Genomic DNA, 18,144 nt, shown 5'->3' on the forward strand with positions numbered 1-18,144 from the left:
CGCATTTGGGAAGAATGAAAGAAAAATCTTTGAGGAAATTACTATTATATCCAAGTTTTCTGGTTACATATTTACTGTACGTTTCTTTTATTATTAAAACTTGGCATTTTACATTACATATAACAATAATAAAAAATAAATGTCTAAGGGCTGTTTTTATGTGAAAAACTTCATACTACAATAAAAATGACAGAAACAGTCATGTTCAATCTGCATGTTTGTATGAAATTAAAAAATTTAATTAAACACTAAGGATTAAATTACTAGGGCATGTGCTATATTGTGAATATGCTATATAAACATGCAAATACAGATCACAATATAGCATGACCTTGAGTTCCCTGTTGCTGTATTAAGAAGAGGGTTTTTTTTTTATTAAAATGTTAATGATATAAATTTTTTGTGTACCTTAAAAAATAAAAATAAATGAATGGCCAATCAAGGCAGTGTTATTTTTGCATCATTGAGCTACTATTATAGTTTTTAAAAAGATATTTTGAATTAGTTTTTTAATATTGTTTTTTATTGTAATTGTTGTTAAAAGTTGATTCATTTTGTTGTGTTTTTTTGTCATTTTTATTATAGTTTGTCTATATAATTATTTAAAATAATTTTTATTTCAGTTTTAGTTATTTTAGTACAAGTTGAACTAAATGAAAATAAGAAATGTTGCTTTGGCAACTAGCTGAAATTAAATAAACGCAAGTAATTTTATTTTATTTTATTTTTTATTTCAGTTAAGTTTCAGTGTAAAAAAAATGGTTGTGGTTTTAGTTTTGGTTTTAATTTACTTTAATAACCCTGATTCAAGGGGTGGCAAAAAGGAGGTACTGAGAACGACAAGAAAAACATTGAAATAAAATAGTAAAATTATAAAAGAAATGTGAACATTTACAGCTATGTATTATATTATATTATATTATATTATATTACTGAATTATATGACTTCCGCTCCACTCAGAAGTCCATATGAGGGAGCACTGTTGGACCAATGAAAAAAATAATGGCGAAAGTAGTTTTTTTTTATGTTAAAACATTATATTTATTTTCACAGAATTGTGTTCACGTGACAATGCTCTTGGTAATCCCCATGAGGCTATGTCATAAACAACACTTTAGAAATGACTTACTCTCCTCAATAAACCTCAGTGAGCATCACTGCCTCCTTTAAAAACACAACCACAACACCAAACACCACAGCACAATCCAACCTACATCAGATTAGATTGCTTCAAAGAAAGGGGAAGAGAAAGCTAAATCAAATGAATACAAACACAATCCACAGTCCTTCCTCCCATCTCTCCATACAAACTGTCTACTAATCAAATCATCCACAAGTCATCTGACAACTTTTACTTCACAAAGAACAGTTTCTGATGATTTTTCAGTGGTTTTATCTCCAGAACTCAATATATACACTATAATTAAATTCAATTAAAATTAAATAAAAAATTAAATTAAATTGATCAAAAGTGACAGTAAAGACATTTATAATGTTACAAAATATTTCTATTTCAATAAATCTTTTAAACTTTAGATTAATTAAAGAATCATGAAAAATGTATCAGTTTTCCACAAAAATATCAAGCAGTACAACTGTTTTCAACATTGATAATAATCAGAAATGTTTCTTGAGCAGCAAATCGGCATAATAGAATGATTTCTGAAGGATCGTGTGACACTGAAGACTGGAGTAATGATGCTGAAAATTCAGCTTTGATTCACAGGAATAAATTACAGTTTGAAATATATTCAAATAGAAAACTGTCCTTTTAATTGTAATAATATTTCAGAATATTACTGTTTTTACTGTACCCCAAACCTTTGAATGGTAGTGTAAGTCTTTGCATTAAACTATCAAAATGAATTTATCAGTAACAAAATCTTCTAGTTGAAAACCGGCTCATGGTGACAGAAAGACATGAGCTGCTGGTCATGAATATATGCAAAAATGTGGACTAATGACTAAGGAATCATGAGACAAAACATTTAATTAGCAAAAAAATTATGCAAAATACCGTTTCATGGCCAGTAAGAGATATTTAACCACCATTGGCAAGTGTGATAAAAACTTTACTTTACTACATAATCTGGTTTTGAGGAATGAGAATAACACCAATAAAAAAAATAAATACTGGACTTGGCTTGAAATCAAGTATAGGAAGGGCAAAGGGGGTTACAACGACAACAAAAACGTTGAAATAAAATAGTAAAATAATAAAAGAAGGTGTGGGCAAACATTTACAGCTACGCATTATATTATTGAATTTTTACACGACAAATAAAGTGTCAGCTGACTTCCGCTCCACTCAGAAGTCCATAGAGAGGGAGCGCTGTTGGACAGGGTTGGCATGATTACGTACCATCATGACGTTGCTTCCACGGGTGATAAAATCATTGTAGCCGATCTCCTCCATCACCCGTTCCTCCAGCCCCAGCTCCTCATCTTCCAGTGCCTCTCTCAGACTCTGGGCGCTGTAAGCGTGAGCGCGCGGGTCGTGCGTGAAAGGGTGCGAGCGGGAGCTGCTCCTGCGTCCGTGGAAGCTGCCCCAGCCTCTGGCCCCAACATCCGTACTCATGTCATCGGAGTCGTGCGAGAGATGATGCGCTCTGCTTGCCATGACGATGGAGGCGGCGCTGCTCGGAGCGCCACAGTGATGCTCGTGGACGCAGCGGGACACGCTGGAGGAGCGGCGGAGTTTCTGCAGACTCTCCAGCTCCTCCGACAGATCCTCCGGCAGCTCCGCTTCCTGCATGGAGAAGAGCTCGTACTGAGGAGGCTCCAGCACCTCCTGCATCTCTGCAGCGCTGAACAAACCCTTACGGCTCAAAACCTGCGGCAGACAAATGCACATTAGCAAGGTCACATTTTCACGCATGTAAAATTTTAGTATCATCACATGTATCATGTAACAAATATTAGGGTTTAAATCCTTAAAGTGAGTGCACAATGGCATTCACAACCCATTCTACTTTTGTCATTTCATGCATTTCTAATTATAGCAGGATATTAATTACATATCATAATTACATTATGATAAGAGATTGCAAAGAACATTTTTGTAAAAATTTGAAATAAAATGCTTAATGAACATGCACAATGACGACTGGATTTGTGCATTAAATATGTAAATTGAGAACTTTAATTATTCTTTAATGAATTATTAATTTTAATGAATGGCATTTTGGCATTATTATCCATGCTGTCATGTAAGGCTGCTTAGTCCCGGCAAGAATCATACTCGTGATTATTTTGGTCAATATTGACATCACTATTATCTACCCCAGTTACTTATTGAAATATCATATTTATTGAACATAAAAAAAGGATTTGTTTAAAAAACAAATCAAATGAAAATGAAACTAGTAAATAAAATACATAATTTTATATATACATCAACATAGACATATATATATATATATATATATATAAATAATTATAAAAAGATAAATATTTAAATAAAATTAGAAACTGTAGTTATATTACTTAAAGATTACTTACTTAAAGAAAAAAAAATATATATATATATTTCCATGTATTTAAAAAAAATCAATATTCAGTTTAATTACTTCTTGTATTATTATGTGGACTAGTAAAATCTTTTTAAGGTTTTCCAAAAACTTGCTTTTGCCATTGGTCAAACAAACAGCACAAAGTCACACCAATGGCTGAGTCAATATTGCCGTGTCAGGAAGCTCAAATAGACAAATGCACTAGTAATGTTTTGATAGTGCCACAGTGTTTGCTTTTTTCAGGGAAATCAACCTACAAACGGCTTATGTATATTCATAGCTGAAGAATAGAAGAAAAAAAGAAAATTTATAAAGTTGAAAAAAAAATATACTCTTTATGTGTATTTCTGACCCCTGTCTGAGGCTGTTAATTTCTCATTCTAAATGGTGATTTTGATATAGTCACCTTTTTTCTCGGCTGCTTCATCTGTATAAATACAGATATGATGAGAAGCAGCAAGACCACACCAGACGCCACTCCAATCACAGTGCTATGAGTTTTACTCATCTGTTGGAAGAAACCTTTAGACTTCTTTTCTGAGAGAGACAAGGACAACAAAGACAAAAGAAATCAGAAAACACGAGTGCGAAAAAAAATAATTCTTCACAAAATCCTTCACAAAATAATAATTCAGCATACATAAATATTATGTGCTTTATATATACAATATTAATTTAGTGAACCTAAGTTCATTGAGGTCAAACCCCTGAAGGAGGGACAAAACGGTTAAATATTTTATGTAAAATATTTGCTTGCAAAACTATCATTTTTTCTGAGAGAGACAAGGACAACAAAGACAAAAGAAATCAGAAGAACACGAGTGCGAAAAAAAATTAAGATTTCTCCACCTAAATGAGAACAATAACAATAAAACTGAATTTATGAATACTTATTACTGCTTTGCATAACCAGGGTTCATGACGTTTCTGTACTCCATAATAACCCATGATGTCCAATCCTTCACAAAATAATAATTCAGCATACATAAATATTATGTGCTTTATATATACAATATTAATTTAGTGAACCTAAGTTCATTGAGGTCAAACCCCTGAAGGAGGGACAAAACGGTTAAATATTTTATTTAAAATATTTGCTTGCAAAACTATCATTAAAATTCTGAAGAAAGCGTTTGCGTTTCATTAGACACTGGTTGGAAAACTGGCATGTGAGAGCACACCATACCTTTGCAGTTGTTCTCGTCCCAGGGAAACACACAGTTCTGAACACCATTACAAACCAGAGTGTTGTTGATGCACATGTTGCTGTGACAGAAGAATGTGTTGGCCAAACATGGAGCTGCAAAACAGAGTTTTTAATGCGATGAAAGCCACATGGATGATGCAATACCAATACTGTCCACATGATGGACCTCTCACACAGCATGTTTGAAATCTAGCACATCTGGTCAGCAAAACTACTGAAGCACAGTATTCTGACATATTTTGGTAAGAAAAATATGTTTTTGTGTGTTACAGATCTTTTTTTATAGTTATAATGCATTCTTAGAGAAAAGGATTGAAGATAAAGGAAAATTTCATCCAAAAAGTTCAAACATACAGAGTGGAAAATGAAATTTGTGAGCCATTTTTAAATCTCCTTTTGCATTCAATTGATAAATAACAGCATATGGTTTTGGAACAACATGAGGATGAGTAAGTAATGACAGAATTTCCATTTCTGGATGAACCATTACTTGAATAAAACTGCAGAATGTAAAAAGGAAGATTAGTGCTTACGTTCAGCAAAGACCGTGAAGAGCATACGGAAGCGGCTCAGTTTGCTGGTCTCGTCGGCCCACATTCTGACCACACCCACAGCGTTGTCAAGCGTGATGTCGTTGGCAACGGTGCTGCAGAACTTGGCCTTTAGATCTTCAATGGCATTACTGCCTTCATAGATTGCAACAAAGTTTTTCTTACACTCATTTGAGTTCTCCAACTGATATTCCAGAAAGCGGAGATAGATCTGTATGTGTGATAGAGAGACAAAGAGACAGTTAATGCCACTGTAAGTACATATAATGGTATATATAAAGTTTTATTCTATGGCTATCTGAAAAACTGTCTGATTCTGATTGGTCACTTACAGCATTCTGTTGCAAAATATTTTTGTCAAGCCACCAAACTGCATAATTGTTCATTTTCACAGGCCACCTATTTCCTGCATATCTGTGTTAGACTGATGTCTCTACAGTGACTTTCTTCTTACATAAAATAATTTCTGCATTTAGTTTTATTTATTTAAAAAATAAAACATTTAAGAAAATTGTATTATTCATTATCATTTATTTAAATGTGTATATATATATTTTTGTATTACAGTTTATCTAAAGTTTACTTGTATTTTTATTTATGATGTTTAATTTTTATATTTTTTAAATGCATGTATGCATATTACTTATTGTTTATGCATATTATTATATTTTTTATATGCATGATATACAGTATTTATTTTATTTAATTATCTAATTTTGATTTGATTTGTTTTTCAGTTGAATTATGTTTAAAGTTCAAGAAAATCCTCTGTTAAAAAGACAAGTTCTTTAAAAAGTGTTCAATAAATGCATGATGTTCCAAAGTCAATAAGTAATTGTGGTAGATGATTGTGTGATCTCAATATCTATCAAAATAATCACGCTCTAAATCGCTGCTCTAAAAGCATGGATAATAATGGGGAAAAGCCATTAATTAAAATGAATAAATATTAAAATGAATAATTAAGAATAATTAAAGTGTACTCAATTGAAATATTTAATGCAAAAGCCAGTCATGTTGTGCATATTCATTGAGCACTTTGATAGAGGGGTTTATTTTATGATAATAACCAGCTGACTGCATGTTATCCTGTATCTTACACAACTTCATTCCAAGACTCGACATCAGTGACTGTACATGATCCGTTGCAAATCTGTGAGAGAAACAGATGTTTCATCATAGCTGCATTACTAACCTTAGACATCGGTGGAGCTCGTATGGTCCAAATACAGTCCAGTGCTTCCCCTGATTTCACCTTGTTTTCCTCCTCAACTTGACTAGATCTGATTATACCATCTGATCCAGACATTTCAAACTGACAGTCTGACGGGAGGAGACAACAAAGACAATTAAATTAACATTACAGCATTAAAATATTATAACTTGTTATCTTTCAAGTACTTGAGAAGAGACCTGAGAGTCTGCAGACAGCAGCTGGGAAAAGTAATACTAATAAATTCTAGGGCACTGAAATATTCAGGAGTTTACATAACTGATGCACTAAAGATGGAATTTACATTTATATTTGTTGGGTGCAGTAACCATAGCAACTGAACAAGAGGGTGTGTGAAATATCATTCCGATAGATAGCAAAACATTTTGAAAAATCAAATCTCAAGTACTTTAACGGCTTTCTTAAGAAAAAGTCTTTTTTTTTTGAAGGATGTGCTGCTACATCAGGTTTAGATAGTAGGTTAGTAGAAATCTAAAACATATTTGCCATAGACCAGTATACATTTTCAATCACCTACTAACAGTTTTCAATTTTTGAGCACAAAAGTTGATACAAAATGTAAAACCATAAAATGTATGATTCTTTAAAAATGCTATTTACATATGTAGTCAGTGCAGAAGCTTTTATCCAAAGCAGTAAGTAGACAAACACCCTGAAATAACCACCACCCGCCCCATACTACATACATAAGTATTTTCTGTTTACCTGGAATGGGATTCAAGAGTCCCCCAATATGGAGATGAAAGTCAGGATCTGGACTCAAGAAAGTTTTGATCAAAAAAAATCAAATGCAATAAAACTAACACAAAGGGAACTGAGAAAAACGGCATTCAAGTAAAAGATTCTAAGATCTAAATGCATGAAGATCTATCTGCAAGATGCATTTACCTGCAGTATATGAATACTCCACCCTGAAGCCCAGTCCCTCCAGCTCCTCGTCGCTGGTAAACCTGATCCACATGAAGCGTCCGGAAGAGGTGACAATTCCTGGACTCTTTGCCCCGCAGAACCGATTAATCAACGGAGAGAAAACAAACGGCCCATCACGGATTTCAATATTATCAAAGCGGCACTCAAACGACGGCTCGATGTAGTAGATGTCATCGAAGACGAGCTGGATTCTCTTCCGTGGATGGGCTGATGTGGACGAGAAACAGAGGTTACAACATGAATAACTGTTGCGACTGAGAAATATACACCACTGTTCAAACGTTTGGGGTTGGTAAGAGGTTTTTGCGAGAAAAAGTCTCTTATGTTTACCAGGGCTGCATTTATTTGATAAATAAAATACAGTAAAAACAGTAATATTGTGAAATATGACATGGTTTTCTATTTGAATATATTTTAAAATGCAATTTATTCCTGTGATGCAAAGCTGAATTTTCAGCATCATTACTCCAGTCTTCAGTGTCACACGATATGCTGATTTGCTGCTCAAGAAACATTTCTTATCATCAATGTTTTAAACAGTTGTGCTGCTTAATTTTTGTGGAAACTCATACTTTTTTCATGATTCTTTGATGAATATAAAAAAAGTTTGTAATAGAAATCTTACATTATAAACGTCTTTTTTTGTCACTATTGATCAATTTAATGCATCCTTGCTGAATATAAGTATTAAAGGTGCCATAGAATGCAAAAATCACTTTTATAAGGTGTTTGAACATTCTATGGCACCTTTAAAGGATTAGTTCACTTTCAGAATAAAAATTTCCCTGATAATTTACTCAGACCCATGTCATCCAAGATGTTCATGTCTTTCTTTCTTCAGTCGAAAAGAAATTAGGGTTTTTGAGGAAAACAGTCCAGGATTTTATTTCTGCATATAGTCAAAAAAAATAAAAACTACCTTTTAAACTACTTTTATGCGCATGTGCGTCCTCACGCATTACATAGTCATGTTGGAAAGGTCACACGTGGTTAGTTCTTCGTCTGTGTACTTCGGTTCAAAAAGGTACGGTAGGGCGAAAAACTCCATTTCATTTTCTCCTCCAACTTCAAAATCATCCGACATCATTTGTAAAGGGCATTTGACTTTCTTTGCACCTTGCTTTGTAAACACTGGGTGGATACTTCCGCCTACGTCACACATGATCTTTCCAACGTGACTACATAATGCGTGAGGTAGAGCTAGTGCAAGAAGAGCATTTGTGGTTAAAAAGTATATAAATTTGTATATTTTTTTTTAAAATGGCAGATCGTTTCATTAGATAAGACCCTTATTCTTCGGCTGGGATCGTGTAGAGCCCTTTGAAGCTGCATTGAAACTACAATTTGGACCTTCAACCTCTTGGGTCCCATTGAAGTCCATTATATGGAGAAAAATCCTGGAATGTTTTCCTCAAAAACATTAATCTCTTTGATGAACATCTTTGATGACATGGGTGTGAGAAAATCAGGAATTTTTTATTCTGCAAGTGAACTAATCCTTTAATTCAGCAAGAACCCCAAACTTTTGAATGCTTATGTATGCAGTGCATATTTGACCAAAGCAACAAATAGGACAGGTATCTGTGGAAGCTTGTGGAAGTGAGACTCATACCCTCCAGGATGTACACACACTCCTTGTTTGGTGGGTAAGTGTTGGGGTAGTTTGGAGAACTGAATGATCCTCCATTTGCCGTCTGGATCAAAGTTCCGCAGTGAGCCGGTTTCTTATCCTCAACAGCCACATTCTGAGGCAAAGCTAACAGGATACACACACATAAGATGATCTACATTAAAGGTAATGGCTATTAAAGCAAAACAGATGGGAAAGACTCATTAAATGTTCATTTCAATTTCTTGTTCCGTTTCAATCTCTCTCACACTCAAATTTAAACATGTGGCTTTGCATGCGAGTTCCCACTTCAAACCAACCTTGAATTTTCTGTGCCAGTGCGAAACCCTCCTCTATCAGGATAAGCAGAACCACAGCTGCAAGAAAACAAAAATGGGGTATGTTTACAAAGTCTTGGGCATCTTGGAGTGGTCTTGGACATTCAGTGAACTTTTCTTAACAAGATACACACTATGAAGAAATCAAATACAACTCAGCAGGTATGTCAAAAATGTAAAAATGTTTACAAGCCTGTAATTACTTGATCAATAATGCAGTAAAAACAGAAATATTAATAGAGTTTAAAATAACTGTTTTCTAGTTTAATACATTTTAAAAAGTACTTTATTCCTGTCATGTAAAGCTGAATTTTCAGCATCATTACTCCAGTCTTCAGTGTCACATGATCCTTCAGAAATCATTCGAATATGCTGATTTGCTGCTCAAGAAACATTTAGCCTATTATTTTTATCAATGTTTAAAACCATTATGCTGATTAATAATTTTGTGGAAACAGTGATAATATTTTTCAGGATTCTTTGATGTTAAGAAAGTTCAAAAGAACAACATTTATTTGAAACTAAATTTTTTTGTAAGATTATACATCTCTTTATTGCCACTTTTGATAAATTGAATGAATATAACTGAAAATACCTCACTGACCCCACACGTTTGAACAGTTAAGACAATTATTAAAACAATTAGGATGAATCTGATACTATCACTGTACTATGGTAAAACCACAGTGCTTTACTGTAATGTACATGACAGGCTATTCTCAAAACATGTTTGACATTCGCACAAATAAGTTGGCATCAGATTTACAAAGACAAAAGTAGCATTCATTAACAATTAATGAAATTATTGAAGCAACATCAATAATTAAAACATGAACTCACCCTCATGCATTTCCACTTTTACTCTCGTGAGATTGTTTGTTATTTACATTTTCAACGACATCAAGTTAGACCGTCGCAATACGGCTCTGCAACAGATTTCATGAATAAAGAAGCATCTTTTTCCTGGAATAAAATGGAAAAAATCCATTTGAAAGCTCTAAAAGAGCACCAAAATAAACTGTATACGCCGAGACGTTTGCAGAAACTCCTGAGCGACGCGCTTCTGAAAAGCCAGTTCTCATTATGACATTGAGGAGGGAGAAGGCTTGCCTCATGAATATTAATTAAGTCCATGACCTAAGCGCAGTATGTGCAACTGATTGGCTGATAGGCGCTACATCTGCACCATTCAACTGCTGATTAATACTCATGAATATTAATTACGTCAGAATACATTTGTTCCGCATTATGTACTGATGCGAGGCGGCACAGAAGCTGCATCTGAAGCTACACATATACTAAGAAAATGTGTATTTACACAGGCTTTTAATGATGCACAAACAAATTATAGTTGCAGAAATATATATATTTTTTACAATATAATATATAACCATAATTAAAAAAAAAAAAAAGGTTTATATTGCAGATATTTAAAAAATATAATTGAAGATTAAAGACAATATAAGTATAAATGTGAAATAATTAAATTATACATAAAAATATGAAACTATAAATTAGGAATTAAATATATACAGCAGCATCCAAACTGCTTTAGGCACTAAGGGCTGAGGTAAGTCAGAGCTGGCAGTACTATTACTAATGTTTTGGTGTAGTATTAGCCTACAACTTTGCACAAAATTTGAAGGCAGGACAGAGTCTGCACAGAGCAGTCTTAAGCTGTGTAAAGAAGTCTTAGGACAGTGTTCGTCAATCCTGGTCCAGGAGGGCCCCCAGCACTGCACGTTTTGGGTGTCTCTCTTACTGGACACACATATTTCAGGTTTTGAACGCTCTATTAATGAGCCGATTAAGGATCTACACTTGGCCAGGTTTACCTACCGTGTGTTACTTAACAGAATAATACATAAATGCATGGATGGATGGTTTGAAGATGGTTTGTCAAACAAAACAGGCAAAAATATTAATGAATGACATTTTTTTAAACAGCTGCTACAGTATGTGCACAGGTTTGTTTCTGTAAACAGAAAACTGAAAAGCAAAAACAACCATAAGGAGAAAACGTTTGTTTTTATTTCAATATCATGTTTTATTTATTAATGAAGAATGGAATAGCCACTTTCTTATTGTTCTGGAAATGGATCACGTTATGGAAGTAAAATGGGTTGTGACTAACATTTTTGCACATATGTTGAATATTTAGCAATTCCAAAAGAACAAAAATTTTTTTACTTTTAATAAATGCACAATTACTGTTCAAATGTGACAAATCTTTCACTTTTTAAAAGGAATAGTTCACCCAAAAATGTTCTTCAGCAAAACATTGCATCACTTACTCACCAGTGGAATGGGTGAATGGGTGCCGTCAGAATGAGAGTCCAAACATCTGATAAAAGCATCACAATAATCCACACGACTCCAGTCCATCAATCAACGACTTGTGAAGTCTGTGAATTCTGACGGCACCCATTCACTACAGAGGATCCATTGGTGAGCAAGTGATGTAAAGCTAAATTTCTCCAACTCTCTTCCGACTGAGAAACAAACTCATCTACATATTGGATTGTCTAAGCGTCAAAAGAATTTCTGCTAAATAAATTTTTGGGTGCACTATTCCCTTAATATTGTGTAATGAGGTAATTCCCCTATAATGAAGTACAAAATCTTATATGTAATATAATCTGAAGATGCAATTAAACATCTATATGAAATCACATTTATTTTAGATAACACTCAAAAAGATCAAAAAGAGCATCAGTTAGGCATAGCATTTTTCTGAAGCATCGAAGTTCATGACTTGTGTATTTGTCTGCATGTGATTGCAGATCTAAATCAATCTTGCTGTCGCGTCTGGTGTTGAAGGATTAAGAAAAGAGTAAAATCTTTTTGTTAATCTGGTGCTTTGTAGAGCGAAAGAGAGAGGGAGAATTTGCTAGTTGATTTCCTGTCAGCAAACTTAATTTCAAAACAGAAAAAAAAAGAAAAAAAAGAATGCAGTGTTATGTATGACCTGCCAGTGAACCCAGACATGTAAAGCGTTTTACTTAATTATATTTATAAACATTAATATTAGTAATATTTAAACAAAATCAAAATTAATTAAAAGAACATTTATGTTTGTTTAAAACTATACAGTATGTATGTGCTAAGCCAACTGAATTTTAAGAGTGGAAGAAAGACCATGGAACCCAAACACTTATGAAAGACACACACACACACACACACACACAGTGTATTAAATCTTTTACATTCTCCGAGTAGCTGTTCAGCGGAGCAGCCAAAGGTTTTGCATCCTTCAGATTCATCAAAACTGTCTCATCCTACTGTCATCTTTCTCTCTAATACACACTCAACATGTAGTCCCATAATGCACAACCACAATATCCTCTTATCAGAATCAGTAACATTACATGCTTCATATATGATGCTTAATATCACCTGATATTTTATATGTATATATTTCAAACTCACAGCACAGAACACATGGTAGATAAACCCTGTATAGCCAGCCATATGTGTATGTGATTTGAAGGGTTAAATCCAGGAAACACTCTGGATTAGACAGGGTACACAATCAGACTGATTCCAAGATGACATTGAAGATACAAGCCATTTTCTTCATATATTTTAATGTGATGTTGACTTTGCTAATGTCCTCAGAAAGAATGGTTCTCATAGCATTTTTTATAATCGCATAAATCCTTATTGTCACACTGTGTTATTTACTGAACTGAGCTGAATTGATCTATCTATCTATCTGCAAAATTTTCTCTAATTTCCTAATTTAGCTCACAACAAATAATTGGAATAAAACTGACATATATATTAGCAATATTAAAAATGGCAGTATAGCGCAAATGATCTATGTATCTGCCCCACTCAGATTTTCACTGAAAGAACGAAATGAAGGCAGCTGGCCTTTCTCTGAGAGAACATGGGTAGTGAGATCTCAAGCAATCGGAGACTTCAGCAAATCTCTCAACATCCCTCAGACTAAAAATAACCTCAAAATACATTAAAGCCACCAGCAACCCACTCACCCCAAAGAGGTCAGAAACACAACTTCACTGCTGTTAGTATAAAGTTGGTATAGGTAACTTTTCTTTTACTAGTCTGACTATCCTGAAAATTAAAATCTCAAAACTTTTAAGTCATATCCTTATTTACAGCGGACCACATCCGTTAGATGTTTGAGTTTATAATCTTGAGATGAAACGTGACCTTGGTGGAAAGGCAATGATTTCTGTAGAAATCTCTATGTCAAATCTCAGTCTGTTTATAAAGTCCCATGAGTTACATCATCAGACACATCTATGGCTGCACATGTGCTCAAAGACACTATGGATAAAACCCAAGGCATTATCATTACACATGCTCTGAATGACAATGAAACTCTTATTTCTGGCTGGACTGGTATGACAGCATCCGCTGCATCTAAAGTTTCGATTTTTGAGTTTTTTGGCTTTACTTTGCAATAAAAGAAACATAAATGCACACTATTTGTGTGTTTCTCTGTTGTTGTTGTTGTTATTTCCTGTGTATGTTATTTCCTTCTCAACAGAAGGAAATGTATAATCTAAGTTGTGAGAGGACAATTTCAGAACAGCAAAACAGAAATCCCCCAAATTAAACAGCTGGAAAACAAAAACACGGTAGCACTCCAACTCTGCTACTGTCTTTCCTCCCAAACATATGTTTCTAATCATCTCTGGGTATTTACTTTCTGTGCAAAGAGCTTCCTCCGAAAAAGGACGGAAGAGCATGAAAATGTCATGACAGACACTGAGAGAGGAATCAAAATGAAGGGATTGAGAGTCTTAAGAGTGATAACAGCTTCATCTCTGTCTCTCACACTCATTACACAAGCAGATAGTTCTCACAGCTCTGCAATTACTGCTTCAGCTGTACAATTACTGCTTGCAACAACAGCTGCCACCATCCATAGCAAAAACACAGATGACTGCACACACAAACAAGAGATAAGGAGAGATGAAGTTGCATGAATGTGGTATCTAGAATATTAAAAGGAAAGACATAAACCAATGCTTTAATCTCAGGGTCATATAGGGTAATTTGTAAATTTAAAAAAATCATCAGATTACTATTACACATTACACTGCCAAAATGATCCACAGCTCTGTGTCTCCATCTTGTGGATAATTTCTTATAGCAGCAGCAACAACGGCAGCAAAAAATAAAATAAAAAAATAAAAATAAAGAAAGAAATGTGGCATTATCAAATAAAATATTACGAAATATAGCCTACCAAATTTTAGGGTGGAAAATGTAATTTTTAAATGGCATTTTTGTCCCAAGCCTTCCTCATTTCTGACCCTGACATGGATTATTTACAGCAGCAAGATGTTGCATGCAGCAAATTATCTGTAGCCTACTTCCTGAAATACTTAATACTGCCAGTAAAATGTTTGGATCAGTAATTGTATTTGTTGTGTGTCTGTGTAACTGTGTCAATGTAAATATACAGCTCTGAATGCCTGGGCATCATTGAACAGTTTGTGCAGTCAAAGAGGCAGAAAATGACTCACTTTAATCAATAGTTCCCCATTTTAAAACCGGTGACGCTGTGCACGAGGGCGGTCAGGGAGTGTCTGTGTGGAACACGTAAATTTCCAACAGCTCTTTTGACGGAGGGAGTGAATCAGGGGTAGCATTAGGTCCGATTCATTTTAATGAACCGGTTCAAAACTGATTCTTTTGAGACGTTACGTTTTCCTAGATGTTCGGAATTTAGCGGTTTTGTTTTTATGTATACAAAATTATGTTGGTCCTTAAATACAGTGTGCGAATTATTCTTAAAAATGAATAGTGGACCACTTGTGCCACTAGACTGGCCGCGGAATCTGTTGGTCTCGCGAAATTAGCATAGTCAAACGTAAAGACTTTTAAACATAGGCTAATACTTTTGTGATACAGCTACTTGTGGTTTGTAAATTCGCAATTACCTGACATGTAATGACATGTTTTGTCGACCAAATGTGCATGAAAAAAAACAGTACCTCAGACCAATGCAACTTCAGATTTAATGCACTCTGAATCCACTTGTATTTGTTATTAGGCGTTTTGCCAGACAGGTTTTCTTAACTGCTTTAAAAAGTCGAATTAAGTTTAAACAAAAATTTTTTTTTCACATTTCTGTCGCTGTCACACAGCCTAATTGCTTTTCGAATCGGCTCAAATGAATCATTGAAAAGAATCGGCTCAAAAGAGTGATTCATCTGGAAACTGTGCATCACTATCTGAGAGTTTCCTCCTTTTGCAGTCAGTCTGTCTCTCTATCCCAGATCCTGCCTCTGCTCGCGTTTCCACTCATTTACTGTTCAACGAAGGTAGGTTTTTTACTTAATTGACCATTTGATTTGCCACGCATGCAAAACGGCAATGTTTACGTTTTGGATTAGTACAATAAGTATCCTGCTTCTCGGTAGTCTCAGTAGGACTGTGCTTTGTCCCGCTGTCTCAGCTCTGATGCCACGTCAGTGGGGACAATTATAACGGGTTTAAACTCCGCCATGTTATTTCAGGGTTCATTATTTAAAAAACTTAATTTGACAGTTTAAATTGTGCTTTAAATCTCTTTACAAGAGTGTGGTCCCCAGATGAGACCCATATTCAAAGCACTTCAGCAGCTGGAAGGTGTGGCTGAGATAAAATAAGAGTTTAAATTGTCTTACATATGAACTTTATATATATAAAAATAAATTAATATCGGTAAAATAATGAGAAGGTTTTTTTTTTATATTTCATTTAATGTCCAGAGTATGCAAAATAAAAATAGCTCTTTGTGCTTTTATTTACATGAATGCCAGTGGAAGCTGTTCATATCTATCAGTGTGCTTGTTTCTCTTCCCTATTTAGTGGGCAATTAAACCACAAAAGAACATGATGTTCAGATGTCTAAAAATGTAAACCATGCTGCTTCCCAAATTTCAGCATCATAACACAGACTTTTATCCAACATACTGTTTTTCCTTATATATATATATATATATATATATTCATTTGTTTTTGTTCTACATGTTCCACTGGCCATGTTTTACGTAAATATATGCAAAACACCCTGACCATGATACCTACATGTTAGTAACTTTCTCAAATTGTGACTAACAGCTCTTGATTAAGATGAGAAGTTTTAAGTATGTTTAAAAAAAAAAAAAATTTATTTTGTCATTCCTGCTAAAGCAACTTCCTGTGGCCTTCCTTTCCATTATGTGATGTTTTATACTGTTTCCAAAACAGTAGTCTGTGTCTGTAGACTGTTTCTACAATATCTGTAGTCCAGTTTATAGTCGGAGACCTTCACCATGAAAATTTTGTACTTGGCCCAGTGACAACCTCTTACTTTGTTCTCCTAGTATTGTAGAAACTAGACTAATGTTGTATAGCTACATAAAAATAGTTGTTTGTGTGAGTTGGCTTTAATAACTGTGATGTATCTCTCTATCGCAAGGGGGCAGAATGGGAGCAAAGCTCAGTCGGAAGAAGAGTGAAGCAGGGATAGGAGAAGAGACAGTAGGTCCAGCTGTACAAGAGGGCTCACCTGTGGCTGAAAATGCAGAGCAGAAATCTTCTGAAGGTGAGATTCAAGAAGAGAGCATGCCTGCAGAAGGGAAGACCATCGGTGAGCCTGGCTCTTCAAGCAGTGTTCTGCAGAGCCTTACACAAGCTGTAGGAGAAACGGTCAACGCAGTCACTGAACAGATTGCTGCACCGGTGGAAGATGTTGTAAACAAAGGTATTGAAGCAGTGGAGTCCGCATTGGCATCCGTCAGCCTGATTGAGAAGGAACCTGAACCTGAACAGAAGTCTGAACCTGTAGTAGATCTTGCTGATTCTGATGTTCTCCAAGAACCCAGCCTCTTGGATGACCTGCTGAAATCTCCACTCTCAGAAGCCCTCATTTCTGGAGTCACTATGGTGAGTGAAGCCATGACCAGTGAGATGGGTGAAGACAAAATTAGCAGTCCTGCACCAGCTGAGAACAAGGATTTGTTGGAATGTCTTGATAAGGTGGAGACGCCCTCAGTGGACCTCCTGGACTGTAAACTGACCCATGAATTTACAATCCCTAACTCAGATCCATCATTCACTTTGGAAGATATGGGACAGAATGCAGTTGATGCAGTCAACCTTATATAAACCACTACACTCGCCTCTAGAAAACAGCAGTTGCTGGAAGATCATTACGTGCAATTATGTCGTAACAATATTCAACAAATTAATGAACTTGTTTTTTTTTCCTGAGGATGTAGTCATGAAACAGGGTTGTTTCTCATTCAGAATTGAATTGAGGTAGCAAACTGGATGCAGAATTCATTAGAATTAAAATGAGTTGAAGTTCAAAGAATTTAATAAACTTTTTATCAGAAATATTGGCTTGACAACATCTTATTTGAAAGTTTGAACCACAGTTAAAAAAGCTTTGATGTTTGAAGGTTAATATTAGTCAATAGAGCCAGTTCTTTAATTCTGAGTTTTACACAACCCTGTCATGAAATAGATGAAAGTGACATGTAAAACCAGCCACCTCCGATATCTAATGAACATTCCTTAAGCCTACCAATCCATTGACAAGCAGCAAACTAGCTGTCTGGTATCTTTTCTCGATGGTCTATTTTCTTCCAAGCTCTTGGTGATTGTGTATGAACCGTTCAGTCTCCCATTGGGGAAGAGAAAAAGAATGTACATTAAAACAATGATTGTAGTAAAGGAAAATAAAGACTGTAACACATCACAATAACATTGTTCCTTGATTTGTATTTTGTATTTAATCAAATATTGTTTGT

The 18,144-nt window shown here is 34.8% G+C and overlaps 2 protein-coding genes across 2 annotated transcripts; one reads left to right on the plus strand and one right to left on the minus strand.

Annotated features, from left to right (window-relative positions):
- Nucleotides 1–1,812: 1,812 nt before the first annotated feature.
- On the minus strand, nt 1,813–10,425 carry neto2b (neuropilin (NRP) and tolloid (TLL)-like 2b). Its single transcript, XM_016515126.1, has 10 exons — nt 10,223–10,425; nt 9,365–9,421; nt 9,048–9,191; nt 7,394–7,642; nt 7,211–7,258; nt 6,467–6,594; nt 5,254–5,482; nt 4,700–4,813; nt 3,920–4,050; nt 1,813–2,834 (listed from the first exon to the last, which is right to left on the minus strand). Exons 1-10 carry the CDS (start codon nt 10,230–10,232, stop codon nt 2,310–2,312), a joined length of 1,635 nt encoding a protein of 544 aa, XP_016370612.1. The 5' UTR covers nt 10,233–10,425; the 3' UTR covers nt 1,813–2,309.
- A 5,165-nt stretch (nt 10,426–15,590) lies between these two features.
- Nucleotides 15,591–18,095, plus strand: LOC107710375 (uncharacterized). The gene is made up of 2 exons (XM_016515127.1): nt 15,591–15,687; nt 16,809–18,095. Exon 2 carries the CDS (start codon nt 16,817–16,819, stop codon nt 17,495–17,497), a length of 681 nt encoding a protein of 226 aa, XP_016370613.1. The 5' UTR covers nt 15,591–15,687; nt 16,809–16,816; the 3' UTR covers nt 17,498–18,095.
- The last annotated feature ends 49 nt before the right edge of the window (nt 18,096–18,144 follow it).

The sequence above is a fragment of the Sinocyclocheilus rhinocerous genome, unplaced genomic scaffold (genome assembly GCF_001515625.1).
Source record: "Sinocyclocheilus rhinocerous isolate Xijiao unplaced genomic scaffold, SAMN03320098_v1.1 scaffold717, whole genome shotgun sequence".
NCBI classification, from domain to species: domain Eukaryota; kingdom Metazoa; phylum Chordata; class Actinopteri; order Cypriniformes; family Cyprinidae; genus Sinocyclocheilus; species Sinocyclocheilus rhinocerous.